General features: G+C 42.2%; 2 protein-coding genes across 6 annotated transcripts in view; one reads left to right on the top strand and one right to left on the bottom strand.

Annotated features, from left to right (window-relative positions):
- Positions 1-3,258, top strand: part of PLEKHH1 (pleckstrin homology, MyTH4 and FERM domain containing H1) — a 57,478-nt gene extending 54,220 nt beyond the window's left edge. For all 4 annotated transcript variants that reach the window (XM_025295306.3, XM_025295307.3, XM_006056180.4 and 1 more), the window contains exon 29: positions 844-3,258. In XM_025295306.3, coding sequence (XP_025151091.3) covers positions 844-1,005 — 162 coding nt within the window. In that variant the 3' untranslated portion in view covers positions 1,006-3,258. The remainder of the gene's footprint in view (positions 1-843) is intronic.
- A 4-nt stretch (positions 3,259-3,262) lies between these two features.
- On the bottom strand, positions 3,263-11,935 carry PIGH (phosphatidylinositol glycan anchor biosynthesis class H). Of its 2 annotated transcripts, none has more exons than XM_006056179.3 (4): positions 11,650-11,935; positions 6,470-6,679; positions 5,944-6,024; positions 3,263-3,909 (listed from the first exon to the last, which is right to left on the bottom strand). In XM_006056179.3, the coding sequence occupies exons 1-4, from the start codon at positions 11,857-11,859 to the stop codon at positions 3,817-3,819; spliced, it is 594 nt and encodes a 197-aa protein (XP_006056241.1). In that variant the 5' UTR covers positions 11,860-11,935; the 3' UTR covers positions 3,263-3,816. The 2 variants fall into 2 exon arrangements, with proteins under 2 accessions (XP_006056241.1, XP_006056240.1); XM_006056178.3 differs by having other exon boundaries at positions 5,944-6,027; positions 11,650-11,930.
- Between the last annotated feature and the right edge of the window lie 5,182 nt (positions 11,936-17,117).

Raw genomic sequence — 17,117 nt, 5'->3', positions numbered from 1 at the left:
ACTGGGGTTATGATAATACCCCAGAAGGGCCCCGCCCCGAACAAAAACGTTTGGCCTTGTCTCTGATCAGTACTCCTGAGGGTGCTGGGCTGGTAGGTAGAGGGGCTGGTGGGGGCACTCCTCACGTTACTTCTTCTGTTCTGTCAGCCACAGCACTGGGCAGCTTGGGCTGGGGCCCTCTTGCTGCTCGTCCGTGCAGCAGGCCCAGGCCCAGGCCCAGGGCGGCTTCCTCCTCCAGGCGCTCTCCCCTTGCCTTGGGTTCTGCTATCCCAGCACTTGTCACAAGTCGGCCAGTCAGCACAGGTTCCCCTTCCCTGGGGTTTTGAAGAAGGCCCAAAGACCTGTTTCGCTTTAAGGGCCTTGTTCCTACTCGGTACAAGAAATGTTGATTGGCAAAAATAACAATTCCAGAGACTCTGAAACCGAAGTTCTGATTTATAGTTTCTGGCTCCCTTCTGAGCAGCTGGAAACCCTGTTATTTTAATGCTAAAGCTGGAGTTTGACAAACCTCCTCCTTCTTTTAATACTGTCCCTGCCCAAGGAGAGGACACACAGGTCCCTTCCTCCAGGAAGGCCGCCTGCCCCGGCTTGGAGACAGCCAGAGCGGAATGTTGGTCCTCCTGTTTTCAGGAGGTACCATGGACTCCAGATGCCCATTTCACTGGTTGTCTGAACCTCACCAGTAATGATCCCCCGCTTGGACATTTCCACCCTGGGTGGGTATTTAAGAGACAAACCAAAGCCCAAGAAGCTTATGTACCCAGTGCAACAGCTAGTGAGAGAGCGAGCCAGAATTCAAGCCAAAGCTAGTTCCATTCCTTCGTTTCTCTGTTGTCTCCTTAGATTGCAGAGGTGACCTTCATCTTGGCCAGCTACATGAACCACTGCTCCACAACTGTGAACCCACCCTCCACCCCCGCTGCCGCCTGCCAACCATGGGAACTAGATGGACGACAGTTCTTTGCTTCTGTTCCCTGTGCTGCCAAGGGGCCAATGTTGCTGTGAATATTTCTCTTGCCCTTTTCCCCACCACCAGCTGGTGCCTCTGGGATTAGACATGTATCCTCGGGTGTGATACTACTGTGATGGGTCTGATAGCCCCTGCAACCCGCCCCAGTTGTTCTGTGAAATGTGTACTTCGGTGTCCACTTTACTCTCCAGGTGCCTTATCATGTTCCAGGGCCAACCTTTAAAAATCCAGACCCAGTATAAAAACCACTTCCCCCCTGCACACACACAAAAATACTGAGCTGTGGATGCTGTTCGGTTCTAGACGCGGGGTTGCCCGCTGCCCCTGGTCACTGAGGGCATCAGTGCTGTACGTCAGCTTTCCTGCACTGCTCTCTCAGGGAGACGAGCATTTTTTATATTGGCTATGGTCCTCACGCAGGGATTTATACTTGAAGTTTTCCTGACATCCCTGAACGGGAGAGGACTAGAATTTCCAATTCACTTGAACTTCAACAAAAGCCTGGAACTCACTCAGGCTAGACTTCCTTTCCCACACGGGAGAGGTGTTAGCAGGGCTGGAGACAAAGGAGTTGACCCACCTTTCCCCTTCCCCTGCTACACACAAGGCATCAGTGGCGCCCTTCTGGGGCAGCGGCCCCTGTCCCTGCAGGACAAGGTGCTGTCCCCCAAGAATGAAGCTGGTCTCCTCACACTGGACCATCAGTGCAACAGAGTACAAGCAAGGGCAGGGGTGGGTCTACCCTGGCTTCTCCTTGTCTCATTTTAACGACAGGGCTCAGTGAAGGCTGTGCTTACTACTGTAGAAGGTAGGCATCACTTATTCCCCTGCTCATTGAAAAACCAAGCAAATGCATCCTGCTCTTTGCTACTCTGTGAGGCCACCAAAAATGACTCAGACACAGAAGATCCCCCCTCCAGGCTTGTGAGCCTGGATTTGCTTAAGACTTCTGGTGAACTTGCACTGGGAATTAGTTTGAGGGCAGAGCACACACATGTGTTATCTGATGCCTGACTGAAAGTTTCTTTCACCTTTTGCCTCCTGGTGATGCCAATATCTCCCCACCCCCGAGTGAGACCTGCTGTTGAGTGCAGAGATGGTCTTGTCTCCGCCCTCCCCTGACAGGGAAAAAAAACAGACGAAAGAGTTCATTTATACTCTGATTTTCCAACATGGGAGAAACTGAGTTTTATTTCATAGCTCTTAACGCAGCCTTATCATTTTTCAATAAAGTGCTGAACAAACGACATGAGTTTAGCAATAGCATCTATGAACCCAGCCTTTAACCCCAACAGAGTGTGTGGTGGGGGCACACTGCGAAAACCGCAAAGCTGGGACTTGTTTATCTGAGCACCTCAGCTGCTGTAAGCGTCCCCTCTCACCCTTTAACCTGAGAAGCATGATGAAAAAGCCAGCACATCAGAGTGTCTGCCTCTCTTAAATGAACTGGACTTTGCCAGGCTGGCAATTTTATAGCTGCCTCCCAATTTGGTTTCTCCCTTTCCCCCACGATTTGGGATTTAGCTGAGACATTTCTACCTCGAATAAGTCACATGTCATATGTCCCACAGGATCCTGAATAACCCTTCCAGGGCTGGTGTAAAAGGCAGAAGTTACAGCTCTGGTTTTGTAATATCTTGAGTATCTCTAAGGCAAATAAGGATATTATCCTTTTGGATAAGATATTATCCTATCCAAATAAGGATAATATCCTATTAATAAGGATATTATCTACAGGACCCTGTACAGAACTACCCTGTACAGAACACAGGAGCTAGGTGGACAGAGACTAGACTTTTGTAGGACACTGCTTCCTACTAACCAGTCCCTGAAGGACTTGCTTTTTTTCTTTCTTAACTTTTATACAGGGACACTGCACAGTTGGAACAATTATCTTTTTCAAAAGAGCTGTCAAGAGTTAAAATAAAAAATCCCAAAGAAAAAGTAAGCAGGAATGGAGCTGTGTTCCTACTGAGTTTAGAGGGTCAAGCTGTTTTCCCTGCCCTGTCTTCTTCCCAGCCCTTCAGGAATCCTCCCTAGTTTGTTGATTTTATACAAAAGAAACAGCCTTATAAACAAAGGCTTCTATAGTATGTATGTTTATCCTTCTTCAACATGTCTGGGAACCAAAGTCAAATTTCTGTCTGGCTTTTTGTTTCATCCCTCTTGGAAAAAGAAGTTTTTGGAGTCATAGACAATGCTGAGTAACAAGAGTATTAATGTACTTGACACCTTTGACTGAAATGCCACGATCATGTTTGTCAATAAAAAGCAGCTGTCTGAACCAAGCAGTGGTGTATGTTTTGGAAGAATATCTGTTTATTAAGAGAATCATCATAAAGTAACCCTGTACAGAACACAGGAGCTAGGTGGACAGAGACTAGACTTTTGTAGGACATTGCTTCCTACTAACCAGTCCCTGAAGGGCTTGCTTTTTTTCTTTCTTAACTTTTATACAGGGACACTGCACAGCTGGAAAAATTATCAAAAGAGCTGATGTCAGTTTCCCATTTTCTATAAATTCCAACACAAAGTAAGCCCAAGTGTGCTCACAAAGTACGCTCAGTCAACATTACTCCTAACATAGAGTTTCAAGGTCTCCCCTCAATTGGTAAAATAAATAAAACCTTACAAAAGGAACACTAAAATATACATTAATATTTTGCTCAATATCACACAATAAGTTAGGTTTTCAGTCACCTTCTCTATGGCTCTGAGATCCACCACATCCATACTGGTTTCTCAGACTATGTCCACTTGAAGGTTTAAAATACAGAAAATAAGCCAGCCACTGTGGCTTAGGAGTCTCCTCTGGAAGACAACACTGGCTTTCTGAATGCTGGGACTCATAGGCTCGTTGATGTGGCTTTCTGGTGTGCCAGGATCTCCTGGCAGCTCCTATACACTTCAATCAAGCAGTCCAGCCGGGGCTTGGCACTCTGAATTCCAAAGGGGAGAAATGCAGAGTCAAGATGAACGTAAGACTGATTAGTGGTGGTGTGTCCATGTGCAACCTTGATCTCTCACCTACAACCCGAGGGGGTCTAAACGGCACAGGTGTGGGCTCAGAGAGGTGGAAGTTCAGGCCTCACAGGACTTTGCTGGGAGTGATCCCTAACCAGGCCCACAGCCCAGCCTGTGAACTGTGGGAAGCAGGAGCTCAACAGACAGTTTTTAATCTGTCTAAATTTCATGATATCCGCCTAAGAGCAAGAAAGGGGAGTAACAAGGACAGACCCTCTTGGGAAGTGTCGCAAGCTGTGAAGCAGCTCTCAGAGACAAGAAGGGCACTTTGATATGTAAAGACTGCAAATTATTTTGTATAATGAAATATAATACAATCAAAAGAAAAGCCACAGAATGAGAAAAATGTATGTGGAAAGCATATTTAATAAAAGTTGGCTACCTAAAATAAATTGTTATAATGCATAATCAATATGTAGTATCTGCTTGACTAATAGAGGAGATGGATAGTTTAAAACAAGAGAAAATACTGATAGGTAATACTTACAAGGAAATATAAAAGTCTGTTATTTAAAGAGATACAAATTTAGTAACTCTAAATTCCTTTAATATATACTAAACTAAAAAATAGCTAAAACTACTGTTAGACAAGACTACATAAAAACAAGCACAAATTCCCAAAAGTATGGTAAAGCTGTCTAATCTCTAGAGCCAAATCTCAAACACTATTAAAATCTATGAAAGTATTCATAAGCTTTAATATAATTTTGAGATAAATTCTAAAGAATTTTAGCTTAGCTGCCTTAAATCCTTTGTGAAAAAGGCAGTGAGGCATAATTAACTGCATACATGATTTACATACCTATAAAATAATTGACTGTAATTATGTTTGTATAAGTATTTTTTATATGAGCAAAACAAAAAATAATCTGGATGTGGTTTTAAAAGCTAGCAAATGATGTGGCTAAATAAACTAATATATGATATGATGATATAATTATTTAAAATAATAAGTATAATGGCTTTTGTAGATACATGAAAAATATATTAAAAAAGCAATTATGGCTGATTCACATTGTTCTATGGCAGAAACCAATTACAACATTGTAAAACAACTATCCTTCAATTAGAAAGATTAAAGAAAAGAGTTAACTGAAAAAAAAAAGCAAGACGCTAAAATAGCGTATAGCAGTCTGTATGGATCAGTAACATTTATGTAAAATCATATATTGGACTTCTCTGGTGACTCAGTGGTAAAGAATCCTGCCAATGCAGGAGACCCAGGTTCCATCCCTGGGTCGGGAGGAAATAGGCAACCCACTCCAGTATCTTTGCCTGTGTAATCCCATGGACAGAGGAGCCTAGGGGGCTACAGTCCATGGGGTCTCAAAGAGTTGGACACAACTTAGTGACTAAACAACAACAAAAATCACATACTAGCAGACTGACAGAATCGAAGCAGGTGAATGATGATATATATGCAGAAGCTGCTGCTAAGTCGCTTCAATCGTGTCCGACTCTGTGCAACCCCATAGACGGCAGCCCACCAGGCTCCCCCGTCCCTGGGATTCTCCAGGCAAGAACACTGGAGTGGGTTGCCATTTCCTTCTCCAATGCATGAAAGTGAAAAGTGAAAGTGAAGTCGCTCAGTCGTGTCCGACTCTCAGCGACCCCATGGACTGCAGCCCACCAGGCTCCTCCATCCATGGGCAAGAGTGCTGGAGTGGGGTGCCACTGCCTGCTCCGCAGAAGCTGCCATATATGTATTATTATCTCTAGAATTTGTATAGGTTCCTAATATTTCTGAAAGTTTTATCTGCCTCAGAAAGGAATTTCTGAAATAACATTCTAATTCTTGGTAAAAATAGCCTGCAGGAATCCTCAAATATTCTTGACAATAGAAGATTACATTCCTACTGAACCTAAGAAGCAGTGGATCTGCTCAGAGAAGGAGTAAGGTAAAGGACTTCTCTAGAGAAAAAAACTTAAGAAAAGTCTTCTGTGCTCACCTGGAAGATGGGTACTACTTGGGATATCCCATGTGGTTCCACTGGATCCTTCAATAAAATGCAGAGGTAGTAAATCACCTTCTGCTGTAAGAAAAATAAACCAAATAGGAGAGATCTAGGTGAAACTCAGTTTTCTTTCTCAAAACTTCATAAATAGCACTTGATAGCTTCTGAACTGACAGAGGGGTATATTCTCATTCTTTAGAGGAAAAAAGACAAAAGAACAACAACCAGAGATGATTCTGAAGCTGGGCTAGAAAATAAAGTTGAAATGCTAACTCCCTACCCATGAAAACCTGCATCTCTTTAAGAATAAAGGGCGTATGTTTTCAATACAAGTTTACTTTTATGGTTTAAAGACATGCCAGCCAAAAAGAAAACACTCTAAGTACTACTACATGGAGCCCTTAAGTTTAATTCTGTGACATCATTACTTGAGGTATTAAGACTCAGTTTAGATCCAGACACACCCCATGGGCTGCCTCCTCTAGGGAGGCGGGTAACATTTACTGATTTAAATACTTACCATGTAAATAGCCTCATTAATGATGACATCCTTCACCTTGTCCATCTCAATGAAGGTGGTACTTTCTTTGCCTGAGGCATAGGATGAGGTCATCTGGATGCCCAGGGAATCAATGATTAACAGAGTCTCATGATCAATCTTTACAAAATGGAGGTAACCAAGCAGGCCTAAGAGAGTGATGAAGATGGCAGCAGACAGGATCATGCTGTTCTGAAGAGAGAGCCAGACACAGGCGGTTAAGATTATCAAGTGTTTCTCTGCTGGTTAATAAGTCAACTCCAGACAATGTGGAAAAAAACCTTTGTTCTCCTTGAGGTGAATGGATAGGAAGAACGTGCGTGAAGGAAGAGGAAGCTACTTTTATTTGGGCTCTGCAGTGCTAGGAAAGCACATGATAAGACACATCCAGACAACAAATGGACAGGTCTGAGGAGAAGAACCTCCCTCAGCAGGATACCCATCACACTGCTCTCAGAGATTTTCCTTCCAAAATTGCAACTTAAGGACTCAGATTTTTTCTTCTCACCTTTCATCAGTAAAATATGTAGCAAAATCTCAGACTAAACAGTAATAAATAATAACATGCTTAGCACAGTGCAGCAGATAATACTCAACAGCCACTCCTGCTTCCTAACACTCCTGCAAACGACTGGTTCAGAAATGGACCAATGACACAACTCTACTACTACTACTAAGTTGCTTCAGTTGTGTCCGACTCTGTGCAACCCCACAGACAGCAGGCCACCAGGCTCTGCCATCCCTGGGATTCTCCAGGCAAGAACACTGGAGTGGGTTGCCATCTCCTTCTCCAATGCATGAAAGTGAAAAGTGAAGTCGCTCAGTCGCTCAGTTGCATCCGACTCTTCGTGATCCCATGGACTGCAGCCTACCAGGCTCCCCCGTCCATGGGACTTTACAGGCAAGAGTACTGGAGTGGGTTGCCATTGCCTTCTCCCACTTAGCCAATGACATATGAGGGGAAGTCTGCTGGAAGGCTTTCTAGAAAACTAAGTCCATCTCAAGAAAGAGATCTAAGGAAGAGAAGGCTCCTTCATCCTAAAGTTTTGATGCCCAAAACTACAAGGCCTCTGCCAAAACTGTGTGGAAAGCTGGGCTGAGGACAGGTAAAGGGTAGAAGATTGGTAAGATGAAAAAACTAAAATCAACCGAGCCTCTTATGCCCTCTAGAGTCCTTCTTCATCTTGACTTCTGGTTTTGTTAAATAATAAAGATCTTACTACTCAGGGCCCTTTTGGTTGTTTTGGGTTATGACTGAGTGATATGTTAAGGCTGACTGACTAGCTGAAATGACTAAGGACAGTGTTAAGGGTCCCCAAAATGGTATTTATTTCTTTGATTCTAAGAACCTTTTAACATTTACAACCTTTTAACATTTCTGAAGTTGAAGTGTGTTTTTCTATCGAGGTATGTTTGTTTTCCTTTTTTTTTCCCCCCCAAAAAAACTATTTAGAAGGATGGCACAGGAAAAAAAAATCATTGATGACCTAGAATCACAAGAGATTCACTAATTTATGGCTGTCATTCCTTGAGGGCAGGAGGTGTTTTACTAATCTTGTTACTGACAAGATACCCTCTCTGACCTACTAACTCTAGTGAGACTCTTGTTGAACAATGCAGGCCTTGCTGGCCAAGTTGTAGCAAGACTCTTGCTAAGTGAGTTTACAGAAGACGCTCACCTTGGTTATCTGGTCACCCTGGCCTGCCTTCAGCAAGAATCCTGTTGAATCAATTTAGCCAGAATCCCCCATTTACTCCTCATGTTTCCTTTTAGTAATTTTGCATCCATTGACCACTGACCCTGCTCTTTGGCTATAAATTTCTACTGGTCCCTGAGGTATGCAGAATTGAACCCAACCTTCAATACTGAGGTCTCTTTTCTCCCATTGCAACAGTTTCTGAATGAAATCTGTTTTTACTGCTTTAACTACTGACCAGCTCTGGTTTTCCTTCAAAGTACCTTTCTACTTCTTTCTATATAACACATAGTTAAGAGTTAGATAAGAAGTCTAAGAACTATTTGGGCCTGTGATCTGCTTTTGTCTGGTCCACATTAAGCTAAAACTGTTTTTGTTTGTTTTTTTCTTTTTTACATTTTTTGAAGGGTTGATAAAAGAAAATGAAACAGAAGAATATGAGACAGAGACCTGCAAAGCCTAAAATATTTACTGTTTGGCCTTTTTAAGAAAAAGTTTGCTGACCTCTGCACTAGATAATTATTTGTTAATTAACAAATGGAGGATGGAGAAATCTATGTGCTGGGTCTTTGATGGGCTCAGAAATATCTACTTTGAGTTAATTAAATGTCTAGTACCTAGTACAGTGTCTTGTACATAATATGAACTGAATAAGCATTATGGAAGAATGGAGAGAGATAAACTTATGTTCTGGCCCTTACAAGATTTATTAGAGACAAGATTAAATATATAAAATGTTTTTGGAGAATACTATGATATAGAAGTGACTAAGACAGGATTAACAGAGAGAAAAAGCAAGAAAGAGAGAGATTAAAGCACACAGGAATATCCTACGAAGACTTCTAAGGAAGCAGGATTTAACTGGTGCTGAGGAGGTGGTAATTATTGACAGATATACTTAGCTGAGAAAAGGAAGGGGAAAGAACATTCCAGGTTGGAATAAGTAAGGTAAAATCCTAGAATTCTAATAGAACTGTGAATTAAAAAACTGGGAGGAAAGAAGGAATGAAGAACAAGTATATACTTAGGGGATTTTAATATTATTTTTAAATTTTTTATTTTATTTTGGAGTATAGCTGATTTATAATGTGTTAGTTTCAGGTGTAGAGCAGAGTGATTCAGTTATACATATTCATATATCTTCACATTTTGAAATTCTTTTCCTATTGAGGTTATTACAAAATATTAAGTAGCGTTCCCTGTGCTATACAGTACGTCCTTGTTAGTTGCCTATTTTAAATATTGTAGTGTGTATGTATCAACCCCAAGCTTCCAATTTATCCCTCCTCCCTTCTTTCCCCTATGGTAACCATAAGTTTGTTTTCTAAGTTTGTGAGTCTGTTTCTATTTTGTAGGTAAGTTCATCTGCTTACTTAGGGGATCTGACCCATATCAGCTTTCCTATAAAGTAATCACTGCCCAAAACTTTATTACCCCTGCATTTTTTATACTTAATTTTTCTTTCTGAAATTCTAACAATTCAATATTGGTTTGGATTGAAGTAAAGCCACATGTTTTAATGAATTCCTCCAAGAGATTTCTTCTTATACAAGCTGAGATTCAGTACTCTGATTAATAGTTTTGAATAGGAGAAAAAATAGAAATTCTGGTACACAGAGCCCTTAAGAAGTGCTTCAGTGGAGTTTAAAGGAAGATAAGGTTACTTAGCCCTGGACATTAATGAGGGTTAAGTAGGATATACCAGGATGAGATAGATAAGTACAAAAGGGAGCTGGTGTAAAACAAACCTCCTATTTAAAAATTCTGCTAAGCAAGCCATCAGACAGCCTTGGGTTTGAAGCCCCAGTAGGCCATTTACTAGTTTTATCACGTCAGATAAGCTTTCTTCTAAGGTTGAAATGAGGCATTCAGTAAAGCAGCTGGCACTCAGTGGGCTTTAATAAATATCTGTTCCCTCCTCCTCACGGAGAAGGCAATGGCACCCCACTCCAGTACTCTTACCTGGAAAATCCCATGGACGGAGGAGCCTGGTAGGCTGCAGTCCATGGGGTCACTAAGAGTCGGACACGACTGAGTGACTTCACTTTCACTTTTCACTTTCATGCATTGGAGGAGGAAATGGCAACCCACTCCAGTGTTCTTGCCTGGAGAATCCCAGGGACAGCGGGGCCTGGTGGGCTGCCATCTATGGGGTCGCACAGAGTCGGACACAACTGAAGCGAATGAGCAGCAGTAGCAGCCTCCTCACATGACTATGTGGGTAGAACTCAGGCTAGTACTGAAATTCAACTATATTATATATTAAATTTTTTAGGGGGCAGGAGGAAGAACTGTCCTGGCATTTCAACCAGTTCGACTGACTTATGAACTTTTAGATACAACTAATACAAATAAGGGTCTTAATTTTGTGTATATCTACACTAAATTAACCATGCTCTGAAATATGCTCTAGTGGCTTTTTCAAAAAGCTAATGGGGGACTTCCCTGATGGTCCAGTGGTTAAGAATCCACCTTGCAGCGCAGTGGATGGGGGTTGGATCCCTGGTTGGGTGAACTAGGATCCTACAGGTCACGGAGCAACTATAATAAGCAAGCAGCTGCAACTACCTGCCACATCCAAAATAAAAAAACATTTTTTTTTTTAAGAAAAACAAATAGATGCAGTATTGAAAACCATACCCAAATTACAGAAATAAATAGCCTTGCTGTACTTAGCTCTGGTCAGATCACTTCTGGAATAAGACATGTCACTCAGGACACTACATATGAGACTAAGTTACAAATGAAAAGGGCAATTAGGATGATTCCTTTCATTTGAGAGTTGTCAGGATGCTGCTACATATGACCCTCACAATGCTGTGGCGTTGGCATAGCAGGTATCAATTCCATTTTAGAGGTGTGAAAACTGAACCTGAGAAAATACTGATGGGAATGAATCTGGAAATTAAGCACAGAAACCACCCGTCTCCGCAATCTCACAGTTCTTTAGAAAATACTTGGAAGTGGGGTAGTGATTGTGGGGTGGGGGAGGTTAGACTGTCCTGAAAAGAGAGATTCTTAGCCTGCGTATTTGAACTGTGGAGGCAAAGGCAGTTTCTCGAAGACTGTAAAAGGTATTGTCAGCAGCGACTCCTGTGAAGAGTGGAAGGGATGGGTGAGGACGATCCGTCCACCTAATTCTCTAAACTCTTGGAACTGAACTACCGTGAGCCTGTACTACACAGAGCACATGGAAGTTAACGTTTTAGGCTGTCGAGCAAGGACGAGATGTAGGCTGAGTGGAACCACAGCGCAGAGAGCAGCGATCCCGGAGTGGGCGCAAAGTTCACTCAACGTTAAGGAAGGAAGAGAGCTGTCCAGCAGCGGAATGGCGTCCCCAAAACCGGCGAGTTTCTGCCCTCCAGGCCGCACGACTGTAGGACGGTCCGGTGAGAGCTCTGGGCTCGAGCCTAAGACCCCAAAGATCCTTCCAAACCCAAGCCCCGACTCCGAGGCCGGCCTTACCTCACAGAGTGTGAAGAGTCCGTAGGCCGCCAGCCAAACGGTGCAGGTGACAGCGGTGAGCGAGCGCAAAGAGATCCGAGGGCAGCTGAGGCAGAACTCCAGGCAGGAAGGGGAGTAGTATCGGCGGTGCAAGGCCAGGCGGCCGCCGCAGATATCTGAGAAGCTTCGCTCGTCCTCCATGGCCGGCTCGCCAGCCCCAGGCCCGGCCATGCCGCGCCGCTCTAGCGCGCCCTCCAGCGTCCTCTCGCTGGCTCTGGACTCACTTCCCCACCGCGGAGTTGGCCACGCCCCTCCTCTGGCGGCGCGCAGCCGCAGTTCGGCGCGGACGGCGGCGAAGGCTCTTGAGGGGTTGTCTTTTCACGCCTTGCGCGGCCGGAATTCTAAGCGTATAGAATCACCGAGATTCGTAGGGGGTGCCAATGCCTGAGCGGACAGATAAAAACCGCTATTAACGTGCTTTCCGCTCGACAAACTGATTTTTATTCCCAAGCTAGAGGGCACCCCCAGGAGGCTGTCAGCAGGTATTCGTTCATACCACTCATTTATTCATTCATTCCGGTGCCGTTTTAAGTGCTGAAGAGGTGGACAGGATCGACAAGGTCTTTGGCTTCAAGCAGCTTCCTTCCTATTGAGAAACAATATAGAAATAATTCCAGGGAGTGTTGTTGCAGTAATATGACCTGCAGGGGTGGCTTGGGAAGTCAGGAAAGTCTCAGAGAAAATATGCCAGAGCTGCAAGGATATGGAGCCAGACTGGTCTCTGGGAACGCTAGAGGAAGAATTTGCCAGGAAGGAGGACCAGAAAAGACAAAGCCCCCGAGGCTGAAACAGGATTGGCTATTGGAGGAATCAATAGGTCAGAGAGGCGAATGCGAGGGAAATGCAGTTGGAAGTTAGGGAAGTAGGTAGGGGTCAGATCCAGGAGAGTCTTGTAGGGCCTGGTAAGGGGTCTGAATTTCATTGCCTAGTTTTCTCTCCCAGACCACTAAGTGGAGCACTGAGTAGGCAGACAAGTCCTGGCTGGAAGGGTTAGCAAGAGTGAAGGATGCAGAAGGTATAGATAATAAAATTACTAAACTCATGAGTAATAGAGACTTGTGGATTCCCTTTTCTTTTTTATTTGAAATGTGGCCCAAGAGTGCCCGTGTGGCCCGTTAAAAGAATTATGGTGCTTCAACCCTGAGGCAGCATCGTGTATTAAAGAATTTGTGTAAAAAGATGAATGGTATAAAGGTCTCATCAGCTTGTATCCTGATGAAAGTCAGGTTCAGTTTCTCCATCTTCACCCAGGATTTTGTTTTCCTTTTTCTTCAAGCATTATTTTGTTTCTCCAATTTTAATTCTGTATACTTAATCTTACCAATACACCCCTTTCATTTTTGTAAATATCATGTGATGTCTTTTATAATGGTAAAAGTGATGTTTGCTTATTATGGAAAATTTGAACAATACAGAAAAGAAGAGGGACTTCCTTGGTAGTCCAGTGGCTAAGACTGTGCTCCCAAGGCAGAGGTCCTGGCTTCGATCCCTGGTCAGGGAACTAGATCCCACATGCCACAGCTAAAGATCCTGCATGCCACAACAAAGACTGAAGATTATGTACGTGTACAACTAAGACCCAGTTTAGTCAAATAAATTTTTTAAAAAATCGTCGCCATACATGGTTATAAAAAATAAGAAGAAAAATTTAAACCATCCATATTTCCACTACTCAGAGATAACCACGTTCAGCGTTTTGGGGAACCCACTAGTCCTAGAGTTCTTAACCTGCACACTATAGATAAAATCAGAGTTTTATCTTTAGTTTCTTAACCTCTAATTGAAATTTAACATTTCTTTTGATTATGAACTAGGCAACAAACCAATTAGTATTAGTAATACTTGTGATTTTTGTCACTGATAGAAACCACAGATATTTTCATCTCATAATAATTATCTCAAAATGTCATTTCCACTCATTACTTCAAAATTTCTGCAGTAATTATTAGACCAACTACTGCTGCTGCTGCTAAGTCGCCTCAGTCGTGTCCGACTCTGTGCGACCCCATAGACGGCAGCCCACCAGGCTCCCCGTCCCTGGGATTCTCCAGGCAAGAACACTGGAGTGGGTTGCCATTTCCTTCTCCAGTGCATGAAAGTGAAAAGTGAAAGTGAAGTCACTCAGTCATGTCTGACTCTTAGCGACCCCATGGACTGCAGCCTACCAGGCTCCTCCATCCATGGGATTTTCCAGGCAAGAGTACTGGAGTGGGGTGCCATTGCCTTCTCCGAGACCAACTACTAGATCTCCTTATTTATGTGTCAATAGAAACACATATTACCATAAGACATTTTAAAAAATATTCTGATAACTATTTTAATTCACTTTTGTTTGAAATTCTATGTGTTCATTTACAAACAGTATTGTGATAAGGGGTCCATTAGGTTTACTAGATTTACAAAGTATCTGTGACAACAAAAAAAAGTGAAGAACCAGTGCAGGCTCAGAAGTTTCACCACTCTAGAGTCATAGAAAAAAAGACACCTAAGACACCTATTTAAAGTACTACTTTAAGTATTTAAAATACTTAATTTTTTGAATATTAAATTATTATATTAAATATTAAATTCTAGGGACAAATAGTATAGTAATGTAATTCCACAATCTTTATAATCACTTTGCTCTATCAGATTGTCTTCTTGGCTTGCTTATCTGCGGTAGAAATTGAAATCTGGGTATTTGCCATTTGCTTAGATGCCGCCTGGGATATAAAGTGATAAGTTCTCACGACCATAACCCTGTAAAGACAGCAAGGAGTGATATATATATATATTTTAGCTCTCAATTTTGGACTTCAAAGTATTCATCAGCCTCAAAAGTTCGGTGGAGGGGACTCCCCTGGCAGTCCAGAGGCTGAAACTGTGCTCTAAATGCAGGGGGTCCAGGTTCAATCCCTAGTCAGGGATCTAGAACCCACATGCTGCAACTAAGAGTTCACGTGCCATAATTAAGATCTGGTGAGGCCAAATAAATAAATAAATAGAACTAACTAAATAAAAATCTTTTAAAAAAAGGTCGATGGAATATAGCAGCAAGGAAGGGTGGGCTGACAAAAAGAAGTCAAACTTAGCAATTGGCAAGTTTCTCCATGGAGTGTTATTAATGATATCTTTCTTCAGGTTCACTAAAGGAGTCTCACAACTAATTCCCTAGTGAACCGAGTTGTGGAGAAGCAGAGAAAGGAAGTAGGAGAAACACGTACCCTGTATATCTCAAGGTACTAACTGCTACGAAAATAAAATGTCAGTAACATAACAATAAATGTTGGTTTATTGTCTGTCTATAGTCCATTTAAGTGCTTCTGGTCAAATGACTCATCATTTCTGCCTAGTGATAACTCAGGGACCCAGGCACCTTCTATTTAGTGGCTTCACAATCCCTTCGGGCTTCCTCAAGTTCCCTTCCATTTGATCTTCTGCATCTAACAGATGAGGGGGCAAGCATAGAGGATCATTCCTGGGAGGGTTTAATGGCCAAGTCTTCGACCCACGGAACTCATAAACATGGATATATGTAACTTCAAAGGAGGCTGGGAAACACTATCAGTATGCCAAGTGGTGAAATAAAAATGATTCGGTGAACAACTGGCCAGTCTTTGCTACACTTTCCAAAGAGTTCTGGCTACAAGAACTAGGAGATATATTTGAGTGAATTGAGCATTGTGGTGGCAATATACAGGATTAATCTGACCTATTTTTGATAAAACGGGTACTTACTTCAACTGCTGAAGTTGTTCTTGGAAGCTGAGTGTTTATGAATAATAAGAAAAATATCTAGCCAAAGAATTCAGATAACTTTTTACTTTTATGGCCCATGCTAGATTCCTTTTTTTTTTTTTTTTTTGCTGTGATGGGTCTTCATTGTGATATTGGGGCGCTCTCTAGTTGTGGAGAACAGGCTCTCAAGTGTGTGGGCTCAGTTGTTGCAGCACGTGGGATCTTAGTTCCCCTACCAGAGATTAAACCTGCATCCTCTGCATTGGAAAGCGGATTCCCAACTGCTGGACCACCAGGGAAATCCCCATGCTAGATTCTTAAAACTTTTCTATAGAGCTTTCTCTTAGTATTTAGTTACACTTATCGATGGCATAATTTTTCTAAGAATACTGTCTTATTCTGTAGTTTTTATTGTTTCTTTTTCTTATGATATAGCATTAATGATTTGCTAGAAGGAAATGGCAACCCACTCCAGTACTCTTGCCTGGAGAAGCCCATGGATGGAGGAGCCTGGCGGGCTACAGTCCATGGGGTCACAAAGAGTCGGACACGACTGAGTGACTTCACTTTCTTATTTTCGGGGGGACTTCCCTTGTAGCTCAGTTGGTAAAGAATTTGCCTGCAGTGTAGGAGACCTGGGTTCGATCCCTGGGTTGGGGAGACCCCCTGGAGAAGGAAATGGCAACCCACTCCAGAATCCTTGCCTGGAAAATCTCATGGACAGAGGAGCCTGGTGGGCTGCAGTCCATGGGGTCGCAGAGTTGGGAACGACAGTGCGACAAACACTAACACTTACTTAACTGAGAGTAGACTTAATTTAGGACCACTTACTCATAGGGAATAAAAAGTAGAGGCCCATCTAAATGAAAAGAAATTCCAAAGAAATAGGGTTTTAAAAAGATGAAAATTATACCTCAATTTTTAAAAAGCCAACCAAAAGAACTTAAAAAGCTTGTTGCAATTTTGTGAAATTGATCAAGAAAGAATTTACTTTGCATAAAGAAAAGGTAAATATAACACTTCATTTTGTTCAGAATTTCATTTTGGATTATCTATGTAGTGTGGATATGCCTCTTTCTATAGCTTTTTTTAGTGAGATTTCTTTTGGTACTACATTACATATATGAAACTGTTTTAGAAAAAACTTGGTCTACTGTGTTTCTCCTTTACTCTTACACTACTACCACACTCACAACACTTCTGACACCAAATGCTGGGGAGGGGGGTCCCACACCAAGGACAATAATTCTCTGTGACACCAGTTTTCCGGCTCCATTATGTTCTGTTCTCTTTTGTTTTCCCTTGTGCCAGCATCAACCTGTCTCATTACTTCACAGTAGGCATTGATTTCTCATAGCGCTAAGTCTTTCAACTGTGATATTTTACTTCAAGACTGTTGAAATATTTTACTTCAAGACTATTGCTGGCTGTTCTAGGTTCTTTGTATTTTCACCAAAAATTTTGCTTGGATTGCATCTATCAATCAATTTAGGGAGAATTGACATCTTGTTTTTTTAACTGAGGTATAGTTGACTTACAGTATATAAGTTTCAGGTGTACAACATAGTGATTCACAGTTTTTCAAGATTATACTCTACTTATGGTTATTATAAAGTATTGGCTATATTCCCTGTGCTGTACAATATATTCTTGTAGCTTATTTTTTTTGCTTTTGCTTTGTTTTTTTTTTAACTTTTGTTTTGCTTATTTAT

This window comes from Bubalus bubalis, chromosome 11, assembly GCF_019923935.1.
Source record: "Bubalus bubalis isolate 160015118507 breed Murrah chromosome 11, NDDB_SH_1, whole genome shotgun sequence".
Lineage (NCBI taxonomy): Eukaryota > Metazoa > Chordata > Mammalia > Artiodactyla > Bovidae > Bubalus > Bubalus bubalis.
This window is presented reverse-complemented; position numbering and strand designations above follow the sequence as displayed.